Source organism: Microcaecilia unicolor, chromosome 1, assembly GCF_901765095.1.
Source record: "Microcaecilia unicolor chromosome 1, aMicUni1.1, whole genome shotgun sequence".
Classification (NCBI taxonomy): Eukaryota; Metazoa; Chordata; class Amphibia; order Gymnophiona; family Siphonopidae; genus Microcaecilia; species Microcaecilia unicolor.
Window position 1 is genome coordinate 463,992,523 of NC_044031.1, and position 27,198 is coordinate 464,019,720.

General features: G+C 44.1%; 1 protein-coding gene across 3 annotated transcripts in view; it reads left to right on the forward strand.

Moving 5' to 3' along the window:
* ANKRD12 (ankyrin repeat domain 12) overlaps positions 1 to 27,198 on the forward strand; it is a 246,148-nt gene that overhangs the window by 187,670 nt on the left and 31,280 nt on the right. For all 3 annotated transcript variants that reach the window (XM_030213381.1, XM_030213385.1, XM_030213377.1), the window contains one exon: positions 23,197 to 23,340. In XM_030213381.1, the coding sequence (XP_030069241.1) occupies positions 23,197 to 23,340 (144 nt within the window). The remainder of the gene's footprint in view (positions 1 to 23,196; positions 23,341 to 27,198) is intronic.

Sequence of the window (27,198 nt, forward strand, 5' to 3'; positions counted from 1 at the left end):
CGATAATAAAAGATGATGTTAAGAAACTCCAAGAGTTCTCTGTAGTGACTATAAAAGATAAAACTATTCTTCATAGAAAATTGGAGCAAATAGAAAATTACAATCGCAGATTGAACTTGCGAATCTTAAACTTTCCTAAATGTCTGGGATATGCTCCCTTTGATATCTTCAAAAAATATTTAGTGGAAATCTTGCACTATTCTTCAGAACACATTCCCCCTATAAACCGGATATATTATGTGCCTCCTAAAAAGAATCAGGATGGAGAAACTGTGGAGATACCCTCTACACAAAAAGATCTAAAGGAAAATGTTTTGAATATAACAGAGATCTTGGAATCTACAATAACAGAAGATACTGAACGGCAAACTTTGGTCATTTCGTTTGTCTTCGAACAAGATATGGATGCTGTTAAGAGATTGTTCTTTAAAAACTCACAATCCCTATTTTATGGGAATAAAGTATGGTTATATCCTGATGTAACTAGACAAACACAAGAAAGAAGGAAAGCTTTCTTAGCACTGAGAAAAGACACTTTAGAGTTGGGCGCTTTTTTTTTACCTGAATTATCCGTGCAAATGTGTGGTCAAATATCTAGGCTTGAAATATGTCTTTTTTTCAACCAGAACAACTGAAAGCTTTCATTAATCATAAAAAAGTGTTAAAGTAGTTGGTAGTTTACTGTCTAATGAAAAATGGATTGTATAATAATATTATGCTGAGCGTAGTGCTATGCTAAATTAAGCTTTTTGTTTCTTTTTTCCTTATTTTAATTGATTTCCTCTCCTGGAATATGGTCTCTTCCCCCTGTTAATGAATCCAATTTTGTGGTCTAAAGAAGGAAAATTTGTACTTAAATTTAATAATTTGCCTTACTATTTTTTTTTCTTACTCCTGTATTGCAAATTTCAAGTGTATGCTTGGTAAAAAGATAAACTAATAAATATAATAATTAAAAATAAAAGATATGAAGAAGTGGTCTAAGTTACAGGGTATGCAACAAGCTAGTCCAGGCACTGAGTGAGTCACCACATGAATATATTTTGATTATATGAACATGGGAGAATGAGAGTAAAAGTATATAAGGGATATGGCATCTCCAGTGTAAAGGAAATAAATCTGCAATTATTCAAAAAGAAAAAAGTACATTTAACAATGCTTCAAGAGACTCACTTGACTAATGTTGCGCATCAGAAACTCAAAATGAACAGGGTGAGGCAGTGAATGAATTTAGGATAGGGCAAGTAAAGCAATCTCATGTGGTGTAGTACAATAAAGGGGTACTGCTGAAAGCTCTGAGCTGGGACTGGTGCCATGAAAGTAGGAGAGAGAGCACACAAACTGGAAAAGAGAATCCATGGGGGCGTGGCAAAATGGCAGTGTGAGCTTCGGTGAGAGAAAGCTAGCCTGCTGCTCGACGTTTACCTTGGCAAAAATTTATGCCTCTTACTAAGAGAAAAGGGAACGTGAGGTTTGTTCCCCCTCCTACCTCGACATCGTCCCCTGTCCAGCAGAGGTTGGATCGATTCCTCACCGGAACCTCTCCGGTGAATCAGAGGGCAAATCCCGTAGCGGAGAGTACCGAAGGAGCGGAATCCCCGCAGGGACAAGAAACATCATTATCGCCTCCCTCAGACTCCAATCCTCCTTGTCCGGCCTCTACTGCTTCGGTAAAGGAAAGCACACATGCTACCGGAAGTGCAGCGTTTGAGCTTCCTAATGGGGGAATATCGTTGCAGGAATGGCGCCTGGAAAATGAGGTCTGTGGATTGTCCACAGCCCCGGAAACAACGAAGGAGGTAGACCTTGGACAAATATGGGAAATGCTCAACGAAATGAACTTAATTCTACAAAAATCATCAGGTGAGATATCTACCTTGCATCAAAAATAATTAGTAAGTAAAGTGGATATTGTTAAGGAAGATTTGTCTTCCCAGCAGTGGCATAGCCAAGGATGGGCCTGGGTGGGCCCAGGTCCACCCAGTAGCAGCACACCTGTGATGTGGCTGGCAGGGATCCCCAAGCCCCACCAGCAGAAAACTCTCAACAACTGTCCCTCCTGCATACCTTGTAAATAGCAGATCTTCACCTACAGCAAGCAGCAACTGATGCATACTGTTTGCACCGGCCCCACAGCCTTCCCTCTGATGTATTTCCGCCTATGCGGAAACAGGAAGTTGCATCAGAGGGAAGGCTGTGGGGCCAACATGAACGGTGTGTATTAGTTGCTGCTAGCTGCCAGTGAAAATCGGCTTTTTAAAAGGTATGTGGAGGAGGGGGTTGGTAGAGAGTCCATATGGCATGCAGGCGAGAGAGGGAGAGACCAAATCACTTGTGGGACAGGGTAGAATTATTCTGCCCACCCATATTGGACCCAGACCCAACTAAAATTGGGTATCTAGCTACGCCCCTGCTTCCCAGGTTAAACAAGTACAATTTGAAGTAAAACAAATTCAAGATTTTAACTCTATAACAGTCAAAGATAAATTGGCTCTCCACAAAAAAATTGAGCAAAGAGAGAATTATAACAGACGTCTGAATCGTCGTTTATTAAACTTTCCTAAAGTTCCTGGGACTTCTCCAAATGATATGTTTAAAAGATATTTGTTAGAGAATTTGAAAATTCCTCAAGAAGCAATTCCTCCCATAAATAAGATTTATTACCTGCCTAAAAACCCAGTTAATGAAGGAGAAAACAGAGGAGGTATAGATTCGAATATAGATGTGAATAATATTTCAGCTATTTTGGAACAATCACTAGAAAATTGTACTGAGAGAGCTACTCTTTTGGTGGCATTTGTTTTTGAACAAGATCTCAAGGCTATTCTTAGACTTTACTTCAAACAGTCAAGAACTCCTTTTGGTGGAAAGAAATAGGATTTGGATTTATCCAGATGTCACAAAATCGATCCAAGAAAGGAGAAAAAATTTTCTGGCTATGAAACAAGAGGTTTTGGAACTTGGGGGTACTTTCTTCTTAGCCTATCCGTGTAAATGTCTGATTCGATATCTTGATGTAAAGTATATATTTTATTCACCTGAACAATTAAGAGCATTCTTGGATTTGAAAAAGTAATGTTGGATTTAAATTTGGATTATAAATACGGAGAGGGAGATCACACATAGTCTTTCCTAAATTGTTTAATTCCTACTTAACAACAACTATTAATACAATCAAGTCCCTACATTTATAGTGGTCTAAGGAAGCTGATAATGTGTTATGTAAACATTTTTTTTCCCAAACACGCAAAGAAATGCTTTTTCTTTTCTCTTTAATCCATCGCGAACAATGCTCCAAAAATGGCAGCCGTTCATAAAGGACGCCGACTTAATGGCTCCACCCTTTCAGTATTATTATTTTGGTGCGTTCACATGCACGGGTGTGCGATTGGACGAGAGGGCCTGCTATGTAATACTGAAAGGGTGGAGCCATTAAGTCGGCGTCCTATATGAACGGCCGCCATTTTTGGGGCATTGTTCGCGATGGATTAAAGAGAAAAAAAAAAGCATTTCTTTGCGTGTTTGGGATTTCTCCTGATGAAGATTGCGAAACAGTGGGGTCCCTTGCTGTCGAGAAAACAATTAATATTGAGAACAGAAAATATAATACCCACTTTGTAGATCGGTATGAGAAGCCAATACTGATCTGAAGAACTTCCTGGAAATGTGACTGTTTAGATGGAGGCATCAACTTTGAACATCACTATCAAAATTGGATACAATTCGATTGAGCATGATTGTGGAGAAGCTACAAAATAACATTTCAAGCTAAGTTACATATTTTTGAGCTTTTTTTAAATTTTTGTCACATGATAAACGCCTGACAGTGCATCTGTGCGTGTTGTCCTCTATTTCCTTTAGTCTATTATTTTCTAAGGAAGTTTAAGGAAGGATTCTGCAGTTTTTCAGATCCATCAATTCCCACAGTAGTGTGGACTAGCGACTTTGATTAAACTTTGTTAATGCAAGCATTACCGTTTTCCGTTTTTTGGTCACAGAATCTTTTTCTCCCAGTAAGAATGTAATGTTAGGGAGTTTTTTGATTTCTGTGAATTTTTTTGGAAGGCGGTAGGAGCCTATGATGTTGGCCATTTCAGTGGAGTCCTAGTGTGAGGTTCCCTGGGCCGCTGAGGCTATTTTACATTTATATAGGACTCATTAAGGGTCGAGGTTTCTAGTCCCACTGCATAGTGAATAGAAGAGTGATATAGTTTTAGATTTATGATATATTGTAATACTCTTTTGCAGTTGTAATACTTTTTGATGCCACTACTACTGCCACACATACACAGAATGGCAAATGAGGTTGCAAGAATTCTACTTGCTTCCAGGGGAAGATGGTACATTTCTTGTCCATGGGGACCTAAGGGGAACACATCTACTTTCTGCCTAGAGTACCACCAACACCAGAGCCAGTCCTGATTGGGACAGGTATTCTTCAGTACCTGAAGTAGGGAGGTTTGCGTTCTTATCCACAAATTCCTGCCTACACTGATAGCCAGAATGGCTGAGGGCTTGGATGACATATGGGTTTGTTAAAAACTGGTGATTGCTAATGTTTTTGAATCTAATATAGGACATACAGGATTCTTTAACAGGCTGCTTTTCGCATTGATGGGCATGCAAAATAATCATCTTTTGAAAGTGTGACTGGAATATTTGCATAGATTCTAGCTTGGACAGATCAGATCAGGATTTCTTTCTTTCATTACAGTCCTACATTGGTGGCCATCCTCGTAGTCGCAGGCCAGTAGTGCTGATTCTTACTTCAGTGAGTTTTGAGCTACAGTGCATTTACATAGACATTAAACACTACTTTGATGGGCACATCAGTCTCCTCGGCTCCTTGTTTTTGTTTTCTACTTCTAAACAGATACAAATATAAAGTTTTTTTTCTCAAATATTAATAGGTTTTCCTCTTTGTATTCTTCACTATTTTTCATCTATCTTAAATTAAGGTTACTTTTTTGTCATATTCTGGTCAGAGTTGAGGGTTTTCTGCCACTTGTGTTGTAGCGGAAACCTCCAGAAAGCTGATATCCACACCATTTGCTCAAGCTGTCTGGGCTTTGACCATACCAAATAGTGTATGAATATTGTGCTTCCATATCCCTGTAAACATAGCAGTATCACATCTCTATTTATATCCATGTGTTGTGGCTTCTCGGATTCAGTAACAAAGGACCAAGAGTGTGCACCAGCTACTTTTCAGAAAAGCTCCATGGAGTACATTAGTCCCCATCATTCTCACAGAATCTTAGATGTCCTGTGTAGCCCTTTCAGTACCTAAGAATCACTGTAGTCATATTTTTACAGTCTTCCAGGTGACATCCTGAATGCATATACTCACATAGTAACATAGTAAATTACGGCAGATTAAGACCTGAACAGTCCATCCAGTCTGCCCAACAAGCCCATCCTCACAACAGTACAGTGACCTGTCAGTGTTACTGTCTCCTTTATATCAGTACAGAATGGCAGTCTCTGCCAGTGCGCTCTTCCCTCCTTACTCTCAGTGCAGATTAGCTGTATGTTTCTTCAGTACAAAATGGTTTTCTTAACTGGCAGCACATTTATATAAAGAATCCTCAGACCTCCCCTAGGCCTCCACCAGTGGTACAAACCTCCAGACCTTCAGCATTGATTTCATTACCAGTGGTTTTGCAGTGCTTTCTGTATCTTGGTCAATGACTGTGATAAATAATACTGCAGGGATATTTCAACATCAACATGCCAGTTCAGTGCCACCATTTATAAGTGTGATTCCTGCTCATAGAGATCTGCTCTCCTCAAGATCTGAGAGTCAACATACTCTAAACTTACATTCAACATCTTAGTAGGGCTATTTGTTACCATAATCCTCCTTATGCTAAGGGGTTGTTCAAACCATCAAGAACTTTCTAGTACTAGATTATATTCACCATGTCTCATCTCTACAAGCTAATGATAGTGCATACCCAAAATCTTTTCAACATGATGTGAAAGCAGTGGGGTTTCACTTCAGAAAGTATTATCACATCTACACATATAGTGCTCCCTGGCAAGGGACCTGCAATCCAGGATCACTTGGGCAACAAAGTATACCAAAGTTGTGCCATTATTATACAATTCTACATAGAGCAACATACATTTGTTTTTTGTCACCAAGCCTGTTTCCAGGTACACAACCCTTCTACAGTGCAGAGATTCTAACCTAAGAGAACACCTTTTTGCAGCTTCTCTTAGCTGTTCACTTATGTTTACATCACTCCTAAACAAATGCCCAGTACAGCAGAGGGATGCTACTGCTCAACAGGCTGCTTCCTTTCTCTTGCAGAATAGTCTCAGCAGATTTGCTGTCCTGTTGCTGAATATGAGCCAGAACCCTCAGAAATGTTTATGGCCTGCTTTGCCCGTCCCTGCCCCACTCTCCCTTTCAGAAAGCGAAGGCCCATTGCCGCTCTGATCCCCCTACTTCCCTTCTCCCCCTACCCCCAATGTCTATCTTTGGGATCCATGGAGGTCATTGGGGCAGGAGTGATCCCCACTCATTCCTGCTCATCACAGCTCTGTATACAAATAGCTGCTGTGACCTCTAGCAGCAGCTGTCTTGGAGTAGTAGCAAGATGAGACGTGTATTTTGATCCATTCATATTCCTGAAGGTCCAATTTCCTGGCACCATGGCAACCTCTTGCTCAAGATCTTTCAAACCTTGAAGGTTAGTGGGTGAAAGACTTCTTGCAGTGTATTTCTTGCAGTGTATATAAATTTGTCATGGTGGAGAAGAGACAAGTCCCAAGGAAGGGCTGCTGGTTGTTGATAAGTAATGCTTCTATGTGTATAAAAATGGATTTAGATATAATAAATGACATATATTTTAAACTCAATTATTTCAAGCACTTACCAGCACTAAACCGCATACACATCTATGGATCAATTCAACATCAGATCCTCCAAAGTATTTTAAAACTATGTCTGATGTTATGACTGACTAAAATTAAATTAAAGTGTTAATGTCACCTCACTAAGGCCAACATACAATCCTTCAACTGCAAAACACTATGCACAAACTTGTACAAAAACACACTCGGAACCTTACTGTACCATAACACTAACTCCGAGGACTCAAAGAGCAATAAAGTTATGCATGAAAAGGCAGCACTGTGAATATTACACTTTGCAGACCCTAATACACCATTACACAACCCAATAAGAAAACGGAGCAAACGGAACTGCAACAAGATCTCTACAAAGATAATACGTGCTTGCATAAGTTCACACTGGGACAGACCAAAGGTCCATCAAGCCATCATCTTGTTTCCAACAGTGGCCAATCCAGGTCGCAAATACCTGGCAAGATCCTCAAAAAAAGTACAAAACATTTTATGCTGCTTATCTCAGAAATATTTTCCCCATGTCCAATTTAAAATAATGGTCAATGGACTTATCCTTTAGAAAGCCGTCCAAACCTTTTTTAAACTCTGCTAAGCTAATTGCCTTTACCACATTTTCTGGCAACAAATTCCAGAGTTGAATTACACATTGAGTGAAGAAAAATGTTCTCCAATTCGTTCTAAATTTACTACTTTGTAGCTTTATCGCATGCCCCCTAGTCCTAGTATTTTTGGAAAGCGTAAACAGACGCTTCACGTCTACCTGTTCCACTCCACTTATTATTTTATAGACCTCTTATCATATCTCCCCTCAGCCGTTTTTTCTCCTAGCTGAAGAGCCCCAGCCACTTTAGCCTTTCTTCATAGGGAAGTCGTCCCATCCCCTTTATCATTTTCGTCGCCCTTCTCTTCACCTTTTCTAATTCCACTATATCTTTTTTGAGATTCGGTGACCAGAATTGAACACAATATTCAAAGTGCGTTCGCACCATGGAGCGATACAAAGGCATTATAACGTCCTCATTTTTGTTTTCCATTCCTTTCCTAATAATACCTAACATTCTATTTGCTTTCTTAGCCGCCACAGCACACTGAGGAGAAGGCTTCAACGTATCATCCAGGTTTACAGAGAATTCATTAAGTTTCTCTGACTCGTCAGCTTCGAATACCATTTCCGGCACCGGTATCCTACCCAAATCTTCCTCGGTGAAGACCGAAGCAAAGAATTCATTTAATCTCTCCACTACGGCTTTGTCTTCCCTGATCGCCCCTTTTACTCCTCAGTCATCTACCGATTATTTTGCCAGCTTCCTACTTTTAATATACCTAAAAATAATTTGTTTTTACCTCTAACGCAATCTTTTTTTCAAAGTCCCTCTTAGCCTTCCTTATCAGCACTTTGCATTTGACTTGACATTCCTTTTGCTGTTTCTTATTATTTTCAGTCGGTTCCTTCTTCCATTTTCTGAAGGATTTTCTTTTAGCTCTAATAGCTTCCTTCACCTCACTTTTTAACCACGCCGGCTGTTGTTTGGTCTTCCATCCTCCTTTTTAATACGTGGAATATATTTGGCCTGGGCTTCCAGGATGGTGCTTTTGAACAGTATCCACACCTGATGTAAATTGTTGACCCTCAAAGCCACTCCTCTTGTTTTTTTTTTTTCACAGTTCTCATTTTATCATAGTCTCCTTTTTTAAAGTTAAATGCTACGTATTGGATTTCCTATGTATACTTACTTCAAAGCGCTTATCAAATTTGATCATAATATGATCACTGTTATCAAGCGGCCCCAGCACCATTACATCCCACACCAGATCATGCGCTCCAGTAAGGACTAGGTCCAGAATTTTTCCTTCTCTCATCGGCTCCTGTACCAGCTGCTCCATAAAGCAGTCCTTGATTGTTACAAGGAATTTTACCTCCCTAGCATGCCCTGATGTTACATTTGCCCAGTCAATATCGGGGTAATTGAAATCACCCATTATTATTCTGTTGCCCAGTTTGTTTGCGTCCTAATTTTCTTTAACATTTCTACATCCATCTGTTCATCCTGGCCAGGCGGACGGTAGTACACTCCTATCACTATCCTTTTCCCCTTTACAAATGGAATTTCAATCCATAGAGATTCCAAGACGTGTTTTGTTTCCTGCAGTATTTTAAATCTATTTGATTCAAGTCTCTCCTTAACATTCATGCTACCCCTTCACCAATTCGATCCACCCTATCACCACGATATAAGTTGTACCCCGGTATGACAGTGTCCCACTGGTTATCCTCCTTCCACCAGGTCTCAGAGATGCCTATTATATCTAATTTTTCATTTTGAGCAATATATTCTAACTCTCCCATCTTATTTCTTAGGCTTCTGGCATTCGCATATAGACATTTCAAACTATGTTTGCTGTTCCTATTTACATCATGCTTAGTACTTGACAGTATTAATTTGAAATCCTTTGTCTTATTTTTATTTAAGGACACCTGGAGGCATATTTTCAAAGCACTTAGCCTTCCAAAGTTCCATAGGTTTCTATGGAACTTTGGAAGGCTAAGTGCTTTGAAAATATGCCTCCTGGTCTACTACAGTCTCTTTTGCAACCTCATTATCGGGATACCCTCTCTGTTTTGGTGATATCTTTGAAAGATACCTTATCCCGAACCATGCGCTTTTGAGCAACTGTCGGCCTTCCCCCAGTTTCTAGTTTTAAAGCTGCTTTATCTCCTTTTTAAATGCCCATGTCAGCAGCCTGGTCCCACCCTGGTTGAGCCCATCCTTTCGGAATAGGCTCCCCTTCCCCAGAATGTTGCCCAGTTCCTAACGTCTAAAACCCTCCTCCCTGCACTTTCATCTCATCCACGCATTGAGACTCCGGAGCTCTGCCTGTCTCTTTGGCCCTGCGCGTAGAACGGGTAGCACTTCAGAAAATGCTACCCTAGAGGTTCTGGATTTGAGCTTTCTACCTAAGATCCTAAATTTGGCTTCCAGAACCTCTCTCCCACACTTTCCTATGTCATTGGTACCCGCATGTACCAAGACAGCCAGCTCCTCCCCAGCACTATCTAAAATGCTATCTAGGTGACACATGAGGTCTGCCACCTTCGTACCAGGCAGGCAAGTCACCAGACGATCCTCACGTCCACCAGCCGCCCAGCTATCTATATGCCTAATGATTGAATCACCAACTACAACAGCTGTCCTAACCCTTCCCTCCTGGGCAGCACTTGGAGACATATCTTCGGTGTGAGAGGATAATACATCCCCCGGTGGGCAGGTCCTGGCTACAGGAGTATTTCCTACTTCACCAGGGTGATGCTCTCCTTCTAGGAGACCTCCCTTCTCCAAGGTAGCACAGGGGCTAAAAGACTGGAGGTGGGACTTCTCTACAACATCCCTGTAGGTCTCCTCTATGTACCTCTCTATCTCCCTCAGCTCCACCAAGTCTGCTACTCTAGCCTCAAGAGAACGGACACATTCTCTGAGAGCTAGGAGCTCTTTGCATCGGGCACACACATATGACATCTCACCAACTGGGAGATAATCATACATGTGACACTGAATGCAAAAGACTGGATAGCACCCCTCTCACTGCTGGACTGCTAACGCCATCTTAGTATTTTTGAGTTTTCCAGTAATTTAAAACTTGCTAAAGTATTAAGGATATTAGCCCAATATAAAAATGTCTTTTAGTTTATATAGTATATTGTGTGATTTATTTAGTGTTTCCTTCTTTCTCCGAGGACAAGCAGGCTGCTTGTTCTCACTGATGGGTTGACGTCCTCGGCAGCCCCCTCCATCGGAAAGTTTACTAGCAAAGGCCTTTGCTAGTCCTCGCGCGCCCATGCGTACTGCGCATGCGCAGCCGTCTTCCCGCCCGAAACCGGCTCGAGCCGGCCAGTCTTCTTTCGTCCGCGCTCGGTACGGTCGTGTTACGCCGTTCGTGCCCCAGAGAGTCGACCTCGCGCGTCCTTTTCGACGTGTTTTTCGTGTATTTTCTTCTAAAAAAGTTTGGGAAGCGCTCCGGAAGTGTTCCGGAAGACCCTGTCGGGTTTTCTGCCCTTCCCGTATTTTTCAAGTTTTGCCCCGTAAGTTTTCTTTCGTTGTCGGGGTAGGCCTAGTTTGGCCTCGGTCGAGATTTTTCTCCCTCTAAATTTGGTGCTTCAATTTTCGCCATTTCGGCTTTTGATTTCGCCGGCGTGATTTTTCCGCCCATGACATCGAAGCCTTCCAGCGGCTTCAAGAAGTGCACCCAGTGCGCCCGGGTAATCTCGCTCACTGATAGGCACTCTGCGTGTCTTCAGTGTCTAGGGGCCCAGCACCGCCCTCAGAACTGCAGTCTGTGTTCCCTGTTACAAAGGCGGACTCAGGTAGCGAGATTAGCCCAGTGGAACGTTTTGTTCTCGGGCTCTTCGTCGGCATCGGCACCGGAGGCATCGAGTGCATCGACGTCGTCAGCGTCCGGACCATCTCCCTTGGCTGCCGCTCCATCGACTGCATCGAGGCATCGGACCTCTGCATCGGCGCCTAGGCATCGGGCGACTGCATCGACGTCGGTGGTACCGAGACTTCGTCTGCTGATGTCGTCGGACGGAGGTGCATCGTCAGGAGTGCAGGTGAGGGCTGTCCATTCCCCTGCTGGTGGCGGTGAGCCTTCGGGTGGGTCTCCTCCTACCCTGAGGGCTCCTGCGGTACAGCCCCCCCGGGATCGACCCTCTTCGGTCTCGGCCCCGAGGAAGCGACGGATGGATTCTACGTCCTCCTCGTCGGTGCCGGGGAGTTCCGGTGACATGCTTCGGAAGAAGTCGAAGAAGCATCGACACCGGTCTCCTCCCCGTGTCGGCACCGAGAGCTCTGGGTCGCCGAGGGATTCGGCACCCAGTAGACATCGGCACCGAGAGGACCGCTCACCCTCTGTTCAGGAGGTGTCGATGCGCTCCACTCTGGACAGCCCGGAACAGGTCCTGACGTCGACGCCTGCATCGACCTCTCAGCCTTTTTCTGCAGCCACTCTGAACGAGAGCCTCCGGGCCGTTCTCCCAGAGATTCTGGGAGAGCTGTTGCGCCCTACCCCTCCGGTACCGGCGGTGCTTGCGCCTCCGGTACCGTCGAGCGCGGCGCCGGCTGGCCCATCGCCCAGGTTGAGGTCCCCGACGTCGGTACCGCGTGCGGTGCCGACCGCGGCCACCTCCCAGGAAGGCTCCCCGACTACATCGGCGGAGGGAGCTTCGCCGATGCGGGCGAGGGAGTCTACCTCTCGACGCCCCCACCGTGGACGGGGTTCCACCGAGTCGAGCAGGGCGAGGTTGCAGACACAGGTCCGTGAACTTGTGTCTGACACCGAGGGTGAGGCCTCGTGGGAGGAAGAGGAAGATCCCAGATATTTCTCTGACGAGGAGTCTGAGGGTCTTCCGTCTGATCCCACTCCCTCTCCTGAGAGACAGCTTTCTCCTCCCGAGAGTCTGTCTTTTGCCTCCTTTGTCCGGGAGATGTCTACGGCCATCCCCTTCCCGGTGGTTGTGGAGGACGAGCCCAGGGCTGAAATGTTTGAGCTCCTGGACTATCCTTCTCCACCTAAGGAAGCGTCCACTGTTCCCTTGCACCATGTCCTGAAAAAGACATTGCTTGCGAACTGGACCAAGCCATTAACTAATCCCCACATTCCCAAGAAGATCGAGTCCCAGTACCGGATCCATGGGGACCCAGAGCTGATGCGCACTCAGTTGCCTCATGACTCTGGAGTTGTGGATTTGGCCCTAAAGAAGGCTAAGAGTTCTAGGGAACATGCTTCGGCGCCCCCGGGCAAGGACGCTAGAACCTTAGACTCCTTTGGGAGGAAGGCCTACCATTCCTCTATGCTCGTGTCCAAGATCCAGTCTTACCAGCTCTACACGAGCATACACATGCGGAACAATGTGCGGCAGTTGGCGGGCTTGGTTGATGCTCTTCCCCCTGAGCAAGCCAAGCCTTTTCAGGAGGTGGTCAGGCAGCTGAAGGCGTGCAGAAAATTCCTGGCCAGAGGAGTTTATGACACTTTTGATGTTGCGTCCAGGGCCGCTGCTCAAGGTGTGGTGATGCGCAGGCTCTCATGGCTGCGTGCCGCCGACCTGGAGAATAGAATCCAGCAGCGGATTGCGGACTCGCCTTGCCGTGCGGACAATATTTTTGGTGAAAAAGTCGAACAGGTGGTAGAGTCTCTCCACCAGCGGGACACCGCATTCGACAAATTCGCCCGCCGGCAGCCTTCAGCTTCTACCTCTACAGGTAGACGATTTTTCGGGGGAAGGAAGACTGTTCCCTACTCTTCTGGCAAGCGTAGGTACAATCCTCCTTCCCGACAGCCTGCGGCCCAGGCTAAGCCCCAGCGCGCTCGCTCTCATCAGCAGCGTGCGCCTCAGCAAGGCCCCGCGGCTCCCCAGCAAAAGCAAGGGGCGAGCTTTTGACTGGCTCCAGCAGAGCATAGCCGACATCCAAGTGTCCGTGCCGGGCGACCTGCCAGTCGGAGGGAGGTTGAAAGTTTTTCACCAAAGGTGGCCTCTCATAACCTCCGATCAGTGGGTTCTGCAAATAGTCCGGCAGGGGTACACCCTCAATTTGACCTCAAAACCTCCAAATTGTCCACCGGGAGCTCAGTCTTACAGCTTCCAGCACAAGAAGGTACTTGCAGAGGAACTCTCCGCCCTTCTCAGCGCCAATGCGGTCGAGCCCGTGCCATCCGGGCAAGAAGGGCTGGGATTCTATTCCAGGTACTTCCTTGTGGAAAAGAAAACAGGGGGGATGCGTCCCATCCTAGACCTAAGGGCCCTGAACAAATTTATCGAAAAAGAAAAGTTCAGGATGCTTTCCCTGGGCACCCTTCTTCCCATGATTCAGCAAAACGATTGGCTATGCTCTCTGGACTTGAAGGATGCCTACACACACATCCCGATACTGCCAGCTCACAGACAGTATCTGCGATTTCAGTTGGGCACACGCCACTTCCAGTACTGTGTGCTACCCTTTGGGCTCGCCTCTGCGCCCAGGGTGTTCACCAAGTGCCTAGCTGTGGTAGCAGCGGCGCTTCGCAGGCTGGGGGTGCATGTGTTCCCATATCTCGACGATTGGCTGGTAAAGAACACATCCGAGGCAGGAGCCCTGCAGTCCATGCAGATGACTATTCGCCTACTGGAGCTACTGGGGTTTGTCATCAATTATCCAAAGTCCCACCTTCTCCCAGTGCAGAGACTCGAATTCATAGGAGCTCTGCTGGATTCTCGGACGGCTCGCGCCTATCTCCCAGAGACGAGAGCCAACAACTTGTTGTCCCTCGTCTCGCGGGTGCGAGCGTCCCAGCAGATCACAGCTCGGCAGATGTTGAGATTGCTGGGCCACATGGCCTCCACAGTACATGTGACTCCCATGGCCCGCCTTCACATGAGATCTGCTCAATGGACCCTAGCCTCCCAGTGGTATCAGGCCGCCGGGGGTCTAGAGGACGTGATCCACCTGTCCACGAGTTTTCTCAAATCCCTACATTGGTGGACGATTTGCTCCAATTTGACTCTGGGACGTCCCTTCCAAATTCCTCAGCCACAAAAGGTGCTGACCACGGATGCGTCCCTCCTGGGATGGGGAGCTCATGTCGATGGGCTTCACACCCAAGGAAGCTGGTCACTCCAGGAACGCGATCTACAGATCAATCTTCTGGAGTTGCGAGCGATCTGGAACGCTCTGAAGGCTTTCAGAGATCGGCTGTCCCACCAAATTATCCAAATTCAGACAGACAACCAGGTTGCCATGTACTACGTCAACAAGCAGGGGGGCACCGGATCTCGCCCCCTGTGTCAGGAAGCCGTCAGCATGTGGCTCTGGGCTCGCCGGAACGGCATGGTGCTCCAAGCCACATATCTGGCAGGCGTAAACAACAGTCTGGCCGACAGGTTGAGCAGGATTATGCAACCTCACGAGTGGTCGCTCAACTCCCGAGTGGTGCGTCAGATCTTCCAAGAGTGGGGCACCCCCTTGGTGGATCTCTTTGCATCTCGAGCAAACCACAAAGTCCCTCAGTTCTGTTCCAGGCTTCAGGCCCACGGCAGACTGGCATCGGATGCCTTCCTCCTGGATTGGGGGGAGGGCCTGCTGTATGCTTATCCTCCCATCCCTCTGGTGGGGAAGACTTTGTTGAAACTCAAGCAAGACCGAGGCACCATGATTCTGATTGCTCCTTTTTGGCCGCGTCAGATCTGGTTCCCTCTTCTTCTGGAGTTATCCTCCGCAGAACCGTGGAGATTGGAGTGTTTTCCGACCCTCATCACGCAGGACGAAGGGGCTCTTCTGCATCCCAACCTCCAGTCTCTGGCTCTCACGGCCTGGATGTTGAGGGCGTAGACTTTGCCTCTTTGGGTCTGTCAGAGGGTGTCTCCCGCATCTTGCTTGCTTCCAGGAAAGACTCCACTAAGAAAAGTTACTTCTTTCATTGGAGGAGGTTTGCCGTCTGGTGTGACAGCAAGGCCCTAGATCCTCGCTCTTGTCCTACACAGACCCTGCTTGAATACCTTCTGCACTTGTCTGAGTCTGGTCTCAAGACTAACTCTGTAAGGGTTCATCTTAGTGCAATCAGTGCATACCATTACCGTGTGGAAGGTAAGCCGATCTCGGGACAGCCTTTAGTTGTTCGCTTCATGAGAGGTTTGCTTTTGTCAAAGCCCCCTGTCAAGCCTCCTACAGTGTCATGGGATCTCAATGTCGTTCTCACCCAGCTGATGAAACCTCCTTTTGAGCCACTGAATTCCTGCCATCTGAAGTACTTGACCTGGAAGGTCATTTTCTTGGTGGCAGTTACTTCAGCTCGTAGAGTCAGTGAGCTTCAGGCCCTGGTAGCCCAGGCTCCTTATACCAAATTTCATCATAACAGAGTAGTCCTCCGCACTCACCCTAAGTTCCTGCCAAAGGTCGTGTCGGAGTTCCATCTGAACCAGTCAATTGTCTTGCCAACATTCTTTCCCCGTCCTCATTCCTGCCCTGCTGAACGTCAGCTGCACACATTGGACTGCAAGAGAGCATTGGCCTTCTACCTGGAGCGGACACAGCCCCACAGACAGTCCGCCCAATTGTTTGTTTCTTTTGATCCCAATAGGAGGGGAGTGGCTGTAGGGAAACGCACCATATCCAATTGGCTAGCAGATTGCATTTCCTTCACTTACGCCCAGGCGGGGCTGGCTCTTGAGGGTCATGTCACGGCTCATAATGTTAGAGCCATGGCTGCGTCGGTAGCCCACTTGAAGTCAGCCACCATTGAAGAAATTTGCAAAGCTGCGACGTGGTCATCTGTCCACACATTCACATCTCATTACTGCCTGCAGCAGGATACCCGACGCGACAGTCGGTTCGGGCAGTCAGTTCTTCAGAACCTGTTTGGGCTTTAGGATCCAACTCCACCCCCCGAGGGCCCTGTTTGTTCTGTTCCAGGCTACACTCTCAGTTAGTTGGTAAATTTTTTAGGTCAATCTCTGTTATGTCCTCGCCGTTGCGAGGCCCAATTGACCTTGGTTGTTGTTTTGAGTGAGCCTGGGGGCTAGGGATACCCCATCAGTGAGAACAAGCAGCCTGCTTGTCCTCGGAGAAAGCGAATGCTACATACCTGTAGAAGGTATTCTCCGAGGACAGCAGGCTGATTGTTGTCACAAACCCGCCCGCCTCCCCTTTGGAGTTGAGTCTTCCCTTGAACTGTATTGTCTTGCTACATACTGGACTGGCCGGCTCGAGCCGGTTTCGGGCGGGAAGACGGCTGCGCATGCGCAGTACGCATGGGCGCGCGAGGACTAGCAAAGGCCTTTGCTAGTAAACTTTCCGATGGAGGGGGCTGCCGAGGACGTCAACCCATCAGTGAGAACAATCAGCCTGCTGTCCTCGGAGAATACCTTCTACAGGTATGTAGCATTCGCTTAGATGGTAATGAAATATTGTTTAAAACTCTGTAAGAGCACTCTTTGCTGTTACAATAACTGACTATAAATGAAGAGTTGTCCTAGGGGTGGATGGGTATTGGGGAGGGTGGGTGGGAAGACTAAACTAGATCCTGCAGTGCCTGTGGTACAAAGTTGATAAAATTAGCTTTTTTATATATTTTTATTCTGCCTATCATTAACCTACAATTCCTCCTTTAAACCCCAATCTTTAAGTTCCCAAAGCACAAAGCAAAATAGTGTTCACTTACCAGAGAAATGTCCTCTTCTCTCAGAACTTCTCAGAAAGAAAGTTCAGTGGAACCTTTCCTCTTTATATAGTTTTGAATCTAAGGGGACCTTTTCAAAACAGACTCTTTGAAGCTAACTCAGCAACCTATGCAAATATTCTACTTCCTCACACCTTAGTTAACACCTAATTGAGGTCATTGGCCATGCTACCTCTCCAGCAACCAAAGAACAGAAAATAACTGTCTTTTAGAACAAGATTTGAGCCTTTTAAAGTTTTTTGCTGTTAAGTTTCTACCTCTAGAAAAGGTTTCAGTTTAAAACTATGGGGAAAGGGTTGTACTGTATAGCAACTGGTTAATAATGCTTGCTTTTCTCTTCCTCTCTTTCTCTCTCTTTCTATTCCCCCTTAGTACTAAACTAGATCCTGCTTGCTTCCCCCCACCTCTCTCTTTTTATTCCCCCCTTAATACTAAGCCTCTAGCAGGCACTGCAGGATCTAGTTATCTGTTAATGCTGTGGTACAAAGTTCAAGTTTTAAAACTAAGGGGGAAAGACTATGGAGATTAGTTGATAAAATTTGCTTTTTTATATTTTTATTCTGCCTATCAATAACCTACAATTCCTCCTTTAAACCCCAATCTTTTAGTTCCCAAAGCATAAAGCAATTTAGAGTTCACTTACCAGAGAAATGTCCTCTTCTCTCAGAACTTCTCAGCAGAATAGCATATGCAAAACACAGATTAACAATATGAGCAAGGGACCACAGATCAGTAATAGAGATATGAAGGCAAAAAAAAAAAAAAACAGATCTAGAAACCTCATGAAGTCAGACTCTGCATACAGCAATACTATATGTACAGAAACAAATCCAAAAGATCAGAATACACATTTCCAAAAGCTAATAGAACAAAACAGCAAGGATGACCTAGAAAGAGTCAGAGTAGTCCAAGGATGAATGCAAAAATCTCATAGTATACATTAATAAAACACATTTTTTTCAAGTAGAAGTGCATTCAAAGCGCTGTTTTGTTACATTGACTACTTTGTGAGAATTATGTTCTTCTTGTTTTGTCTACATTTCCATTAAAGGATAAACTTTTAAATGCCCAGTCGGGTATATATGCTAATCTCAGTTATGTTAAATGTTTCAGACATATCTATCTGCTCCCATGATATAACTGAATTCTATCATTCTATCTCATCATAGGCGCCCGGTATAAGAGGCTTGGACAGGCTAAGCCTCCCCTGCTATGCTCTGAGAGGTTTAAATTGTTGATTTACCTCCATCCTCACAGCAGGAGCTGCAGTGAAAGCCCTCTAGCCTTGTGTAACCAATTGTAGAAATTGGTTTATGGTTTGTTTACCTTACTGCTGGGGAGAGCAGGGGAGGGGGGGTGGCTGGAGGTGGCCTGTGTTGCCAGGGAGATATTTAATGAGGATGACTTCCTGACCTGCACTGAGAACAGATAGCAGCAGAATCAGACAACCAGACAACAAAGGTAGAAAAGATCATTTTATTTTCATTATAGTGTTTGGAATATGTCCACTTTGAGAATCAGGTGCTCAACATTAAAAGTTTATATTTATTACTTATTTATGGCATTTTATCCCACATTAAACATGAATTAGGGTGTTTTGTGGCTCTACATGAGAATTGTGATGATATGATCCCTTGTTTCATATTTTTGACAGTCTGCATTTTCCGTATGGGTGGTATATTGGTGTATTAGGTTCTGCCCAGTGTAATGTTTATGGTACAGTAAGGTTCTGAGTGTGTTTTTGCACAAAGTTGTGCAGTGTTTTGCAGTTGAGCGATTGTGCTTAGAATATGCTTTGAGCAACCACTTTATTTTTTGACATATGATGCATATCTAATATCTAAATTTAATAAAAGGTATTAATTGTGACTTTTATTTTTATTTAATTTATTTTTTTCTGTGTGTTATCAGACAATCATGGATTTAAGCCCCACCCCTAACCACGCCCCCTTTAGCCTCCCCAAACAGTTGGACCACCGACCGCCTATGTATCTCATTGTATTTTAAAATGTAAGCCAACTTTGCTTGGGATAATGTGTGATATAAATGTGAAAAAAAATCCTTTATCCTCCATCTTTTAAGACACTGCCTCTCCAGCTGGATGGTGATGGCATAAGGAAAGCAAGTTTGATCCAGTGGACTAACTCAAAATAAGCTGTTCCTTAGCTGGGCCCTAGTATTACCATATTGAAAATGTGACCACAGCATGCCATAATATCAAAAGGGGAAAAAAAGAACCAATGCAAAACACTCCTACAAAGGAGAAAAGGCTTTGGTTCCTAAAAAAACCTCCTCTGGAGGATTTTTTTGCATTGGTTCTTTTTTTCCCCTATCATTATTATAGAAGCCAATGATATGATCTTGCTCCACATGCAGTTGAGTTGTACCCAATCTGTCTGCCTGTCTTATCTAGATTGTAAGCTCTTTGAGCAGGGACTGTCTTTTTTGTGTATGGTGTACAGCGCTGCGTATGCCTTGTAGCGCTATAGAAATGATTAGTAGTAGTAGAAATGGTACAGTTATTCAATATTGAATGGCCTCACAGGGAAGGTTTGAGGTTTCTTTTGTTTAAGAATTACATTCTTGATGTAACTGTGAGAGAATACAGGCTTTATTTACAAACTGGCAGTGATTTATAGCAATGATATTTATTTCTACATATGGAAAGCTTTCAAATAAATTAAAAAGCTGTCCAATAAGTTAAAAAAAACTTTTCTCCTTCACCTTTTAAGGTGCCACTGCCTATCCAACTGAACCAGCTTTATTAGACTTGTTACAGATGGACTAACAATAAAGAATGACAGTCGATGCAGCAGCTCATAGGTTTGCTTGCTTTGTTTTGAGTGTTCTGTATAACGACTTCGCGGGGGAGTGGAAATACTTGCCTTGAGCCCTTGATGTTTTTCTGCTGTGGTATGCACTCTAGTGATCATAGCAGGCCTGCCTTCGAAACTCGTCCTTCTTCCTGTGGCATGTCCCGCCCTCATAGAAGCAGGAAGTTAGTTGCATCAGAGGAGGTGGAACGCATCATAGGGAGAAGGCCGAGTCCCGAAGCAGCCCTGCTAGTATTTGTTAGAGTGGAGACCGTTGTCAGCGGCGGCGGGCAGCACTAGTATGTGAGTCGGAGCTGGGGGGAGAGGGAACAACAGGAGTCCCGGGGCTGGCTGTCAGTAAGGTAGTGACAGGTCCCGCTGGCTGCAGCATCTAATTCTGTTTCTGTGCTGACTATGCTGCTTGCATGCATAGTGTTCTACTGCCCCAGCAAGACTTGTCAGGCAAGCCTCTGGGTGCCTATGTTTTCACGGTTGAAGGGCCAGGGATAGAACCACAGAAAACAAATGCTAATGGGGATGGATGTATAGTAGACCAGGACAGATTCTCAGAAGACTACTCGTGAGGAACTAGCTAAATTAAAAGTAGACAAAGCAGTGGTGTCTGATGGGATACATCTGAGGGTACTCAAGGAATTCTGAGTTCTGGCAGCTCCACTGTCTGACCTCTTCAGTGCTTCCTTAGAGTTTGTAGTGGTCCCACAGGTCTGGAGAAGGACAGATGTGGTCCCTCTGCACAAGAGTGGAATTGAGGAGGTTGGGAATTACAGACCTGTCAGTCTGACCTCGGTGGTGAGCAAACTAATGGAAACGCTTCTAAAGCGGAAGATTATGAGGTTTCTCTAATCGAATGGACTGCATGACCCAAGGCAGAATGGCTTCACTAGAGACAGTGTATATCTGATATCCAAATAATAATTATGAGTGATGCAAAATTTTGAATGAGGAAAAAGCCTCAATTACCGAGGAGAACTCCTATGTTGGACAGCCAACTTAAGGGAGCCACCTCCCAATCATCATGGGCTAAAAAAACCTCTTCAATTGTAATTTCACACTTGAACCTGATGATTAAATCTTAATGGCTCTAAGTTGCACTTATCTTAGGACAGCTATCAAGTTGTATCCACCGTCCACGGCCCGACTTCGGCCCGAGTTTCAGTGACTGCCTCAGGGCCCGTGGTATCAACCGACTAGCTGTACTGCTAGAAAACACATGATAAGATATAATCGTATCACTCATTTCACTCACGGCGACCTCCATTTGTAACGTTACATATTCCTTACGTTAAATGCTGCAGTTCTTATTCTTTGTAGGTGCTGCCAACATGGCTTCCTTTATGAAGCCTGATGTCAGATCACTCAATTATTATTTGGATATCAGATATACACTTTATCGTTGATAATTATTGAAGATTATCCAAGCCCTAACTTATCATTTAGAGTATTCACTAGAGACAGGTCATGTCAGACAAATATGATTGATTTCTTTGACTGAGTGACCAAACAGTTGGATGTGGAAGGGACCCTAGATGTGGTGTACTTGGATTTTAGCAAAGCCTTTGGCACAGTTCTGCACAGGCGACTGATAAATAAGCTGAGTGCCCTCAGTATAGGACCTAAAGTGATTGACTGGGTTAAAAACTGGGTAAATGAAGGAGATAGAGGGTGGTGGTAAATGGAGCTTGCTCTGAGGAAAAGGATGTAATCAGTGGTCGGTCCTCGGGCCGGCTCTTTTCTAACGTCTTTGTGAGTGATATTGCGGAATGGCTGTCTGGTAAGGTTTGTCTCTTTGTGGATGATAGAGTGGACACCCCAGAGGGTGTGGATGGCATGAGGAAAGCTTGAAGAATGGACCAATAATTGGCAACTAAGATTTAATGCAAGAAATGCAAGCTCATGCACTTGGGTCACAAGAATCCAAGGAAACGGTACAATATAGGGGGTGAGGTGCTTCTGTGTAAGAAAGAAGAGTGGGACTTAGGGGTAATTGTGTCTGATGACCTTAAGGTTTCCAAACAGGTAGAAAAAGCAACGGTCAAAGCCAGAAGGATACTTGGGTGCATAAGGAGAGGGATGACCAGCAAGGAAAGTTGATGGTGCTCTTGTATAAGTCTCTGGTGGGGCCCCATTTAGAGAACTGTGTGCAAGTTCTGGAGACAACACCCACAGGAAGATATAAACAGGATGGAATTGGTCCAGAGTGCGGCTATAAAATTGGTAAGTGGTCTTGGTCATAAAACATATAGGAACAGGCTTATGAACCTCAACGTGTATACACTGGAAGAGAGACAGAAGAGAGGGGATACGATAGAGACGTTTAAATACCTCAATGGCATTAATGTACAGGAGGTGAGCCTTTTTCAAATGAAGGAAAACTTTGGAATGAGGGGACATATGATGAAGTTAAGAGGAAATAGGCTTAGGAGGAATCTGAGAAAATATTCTTTCACAGAAAGGGTGGTGGATGCATGGAATGAGCTCCCAGTGGAGGTTGTGGAGACGAGGACTGTGTCAGAATTTAAGAAAGCGTCGGACAGGCACATGGGATCCATTAGGAAAAAGAGTTAGTGGCTACTGATACTGGGCAGACTGAATGGGCCATTTGGCCCTTTTCTGCTGTCATGTTTCTATGTTTCTAATAGCTATCACCAAAAACTGTCTTGTAGGCACACAACCAAAAGTGTGACACAATTTACCAACTGTCAAAAGACGGTAGGAATATATGGGCATATCTATCATTTAGCGCATGCTAAAAACAGTAGCGTACCTTTTGTACAAGGGGCCCTAAAATGTCCAGTGTCTCGGATACAAACAGATTATAAGCCTTCTGGAGATAGAGAAAAACCTACTGTATTTGAAAGTAGCTTGGCTTTAACTTTTGAACAGGTATATAGTGTTTTCCCTGCTATATGGAGATTACAATTTGTTGTACCTGAAGCAATAGAGGCAGAAGTAACATGCCCAGAGTCATAAAAGCATATCAGTGGATGAAGCAGGATTTGAACTCTAGCTTTCCCAGTTCTCAGCCTGCTGCTGCTACTTGAAAATGCAGAAGAGGAGAAAAGAGCACAGAAAAGATAAGCAACTTAGAAAATAATATGGAAATATTAGCAAACCAGCATTTTCAGTATTTTTGCAATAAAAGACTAAAAGTGTACTGTATACTATAAATTTTTTTTCTTTTAACAAATTTATTTTTGTTGTAGTAACATGATGTTGCCTTTGTTCTCTAAATTCAAATAATTGTAATTTAGAAAGAATAACATAATTTCTTTTTAAATTTTAGGAAAAGCTCATTGTGTCTAATGAACAAGAAGTCCTGCGTGTCCATTACCGAGCAGCAAGAACATTAGCTAATCAGTCTTTACCTTTCAGTGCTTGCACTGTTTTGCTTGATGCAGAAGTATATAATGTGCCACAAGATTCTCAGGTAAACATATATAAAGTAGACATGACACATTTTGAGGTCTCAGTGGTTTTAAATTTAAGCAAATGCTAGTATTAACACAACCCTTTAGGGCAATGTAAAAAAATGAAAGTTGATGTGTGGTTGGGGGAGGTATAAGAAAATGGAGTAGTAGAATCATGCAAGAAAGAAAGCTGGATAGGAAGACTTCAGTATGCAAGGTGAATGTGGATAAGTGGAAGTTTTCAAGGGAATAAGATGGATAGCAGTGTGCAGAGTAGGCATGGATAAGCGGAAGTGTGCAGGGGGAATAGGGAGTGTTGCGAAGGCAAGATGTATGAGGATGAGAATGTCAGACTATGGGAAATATCAGAGGTATAGAAACAATAGGTCAAATGCAGGACTGTTTCCTAAGGGGCTTGGATGTGTGGAAGAGCAATGGTAGGAAAGGGTGAATTCATAGCATGGAATTGGATGTAGAGGAGGTAGAAACATCTCAGAAGGGGATGAGGTTTGCTTAATAAACATAGGATAAGGCTGGGGTAAATGATAAGCAAAGGGATTTGGAACAATGAATAGAAGGGATTTTGGTGCAGCAACACTGGTAGAGTGGTAAAGCTACGTATATAGTAGATGCATGGAGATCCTGCAAAGGGAGAGAGATACTTGGTGGTGAAAAGGGGAGAGAAGGAAAATAAGTGATAACAGAGGGAGTCTGAAATAGCAATATACAGCAAACAATTTCAGTTTGGTGGCAGCAGAATGGAGGTGGATGTGTCACAGAAAAGAATGTAGAGGAGCAAGATGGTGCCATCAGGAATGTGATTTGAAGTAGTATGGTTGATGTGGGGAGGGTTGAGGACCTAGATAGAGCAAAGAGAGCAGAAAGTCAGCTGGTTAGAGGCATCTGGTGTTGGAGGGACTATGATGGCTAGAGGTAGGAGTGGAATAATAGATAATTGGGAGGGAAAGTAGAGAACAGCAGGTCAATGCCTGGATGAAGGATAGAGTTTGAGACAGTGGAAGTAGGAGTGATGGAATGGGAGATATAGCAGAAAGTGGTGGGACAGGTTGGGAGAAAGGTTAGAGGGAGAGTTGGAAGTCATAGCAGTATTGCTGGGAACAAGAGAGGAGGAAAACATTGGCCACTTCACTCCTCCCATATGATTGTATCCATCTGCTAATTTTTATTAATATTCCAAAGAGTATCCATGCTACAGCATAACCTTTCAACATCTCAACCTTGAACATAAAACCAACTAAATAAGCTTTATCAGGATTCTATCCTGACAGTCCTCCTTTTCAATGTATCTTTTTATCTCCTCATTCTCCCTCCCTTCTCCCTCCACAGTCCCAGAAGTTTTCCAAACTCAGTTTTTCTTCAGGCATTCACACACACATTTCTACCCCCTTTTAGTCCTTGGAATATCCCACTATTTCCTGAGGGGTTCCCATATTTGTCAAAACATATCCAACTTATTTTGGCACAGTGCCATCAACTTCATCATCAGATAAATATGATCTAATCTGACACGTATTTCCACTTTGGCTCACTTGACTCTTCATAGATCATTGTTTCCCAAACCTAGTTCTGGAGGCACCCCAGTCAGTCAGGTTTTCAGGATATCTACAATGAATATTCATGCACTGCCTCCACTGCATGCAAATCTCTCTCATGAATATTCACTGTGGATATCCTGAAAATCTGATTGGCAGGGGTGCCTCCAAGACCAGGTTTGGGAACACTGCCTTAGATTGTGAGCCCAGTAGGAACAGAGAAAGTACCCATATATAATATGTAAACTACTTTGGTTGTACCACAGCATAACTCTAAGGTATTACAATGGTTTAGGGGTTTTTTTTTATATGATATGAGGATAAAATGTAAAGGAGAGCTTGCAAAGATCGGAGATTGTTTTATGGAGTTCAGCAAGGATCTCCGCTCTCTTCTATCTTGTTGAATGTTTACTTCCGCTTTTTGAGGAAACTTATTCAACAGTATGAAAATATCAGCAGCATAAAAGTAACATGCAGTGTTTTGATATTTCTTATGCCAGCTTCTGTTGTTGAAACTTAGATTTATAGATTTGATTTTCTTTTATATCCATCTTTTGGATGCAGAATCATGGTCTAAGGATAAATCTAGGAAAAACCAAGAGTGGGAGACAAACTTGGATATGTGTCCATCTGAATTTCTTTTGATTGGCGGAGTTACAGTCCCATTAAGCCTTTTAAGTTTTTGAAAGCACTTGTTGATCCATACTTGGCAATGGAACCTCATATAAACTTTTTAAGTAAAAAGGCTTATAGTCAATTACAGCAAATAAGACAAATTAGAGCCTACTTCGCTGAATAATAATTAAGATCAGTTGTTCAGGCTGTGGTGCTATCTACATTTGATCATTGAACGTTATGTTGGTGGGGTTATGGGATTATCAACTTTGTAGATTACAAACCTTACAAAATGTTGCCGCAAAATTAATTTTTCATAAATCAAAATGGGATAGAGCCAGTCCTTGTTTACTATCTCTTCATTGGTTTCCTGTTGAAGTGAGGATTCAATTTAAACTATTAAATTTTCTGTTTAAGATTTTGCTTGGCCTGGTTCCATTATATATGTAGATTGGTGTATTCTTAATTGACAGTTACACTCGGTTAATAATTTAGAGCAGTATTACCTGGTACCAAATCATTCAGTTAGCAGTCTATGAAGAAGTTTTGTATGGTTGGTACTGATCCATAAATATGGAATGCTGAACCATAAAAACTATGATGTCAAACTTATACCATTGATTATTGAAGACATGATTATTTCAGAAATATTTTCTTATGGAATGAGCTGTCAATGTTAGCCTTACTCTGATTTTATGTACTATTTTCCATTTAATCTCTGTTTCTCCGAGGCCAAGTAGGCATAATCCACCCAATCTTCAGCTCTGTTTAACTGGCCAGGAATATTCAGCGTATCGCAGACTAACTTTGGCAACCAAATTAGGCCACCCAAATAGTAGGCCTATGTTTGGCTGCTATAAACTTAACTGGCCAGCACTGATTATTACATGGCCAGTTAAGTTTAAGCCAGCCAAGAAAACCCCCACGTATTCAACGCCGGTCATTGGAAACAGCCGGGCATTGAATATCTGGGTTTAGAGCTGACAGGCAGACAGAGCGAGTATATTTTAAAACTGACTATTGGCCGGAATATTCTCTCATATTGGTGATGCCATCCATGGAGCCCGGTGCGGACACTGCCAAGTGCACGGTCACTTTAAATATTTGAGGCAGTGCCTCTACCACGCATGCGATGGTGCCTTCCTTCCCAGCGCTCAAGCACAGGACCAGCAGTCTATCTTTTTCTGCAGAGCAAAGAGGTTGACTTTTTAATCTCTCCTCAGCATGTCAGACTTTTGCCTTTTTGGTGTCTTTCTGTTTTTTGAGACATTTTTTATTCAAATTCTTTTTTTTGGTATTAAGTTGTTCAGATTATACATTTCGGTATTAAGTTGTCAAACTACTCAGATGTGTCATGTTCCTTACCTCAATGCACGCGGCGTCCGCTTCTTGACCAGCACAGCGCGTGCTGCTGGTTCCCTTAGGCCTGCGCTTATTCGGCGCTTTCGCGCTGCAGTGTCTCTTGCATTACCTGGTTTCTGGCTCGCTCCGGGATTCTCCACCCCGTCTCCTGTCCCGCATGGGATCGGATGCCCCGGCAAGTTTCCCTGGATCCTCCTTATTTCCCCTCGCCTGGCCTATCAGTGTCTTTCTTTTCTTTTCTTTTCTTTTGTCTTCCCTTGCTCCGCTCCTATTGGCCTCCCGGTCTTTCCCTCCTCCTGCTCTCTATCCTATGGCAGCGCCCTTCACCCTGCAGCAGGTTAAGACTGT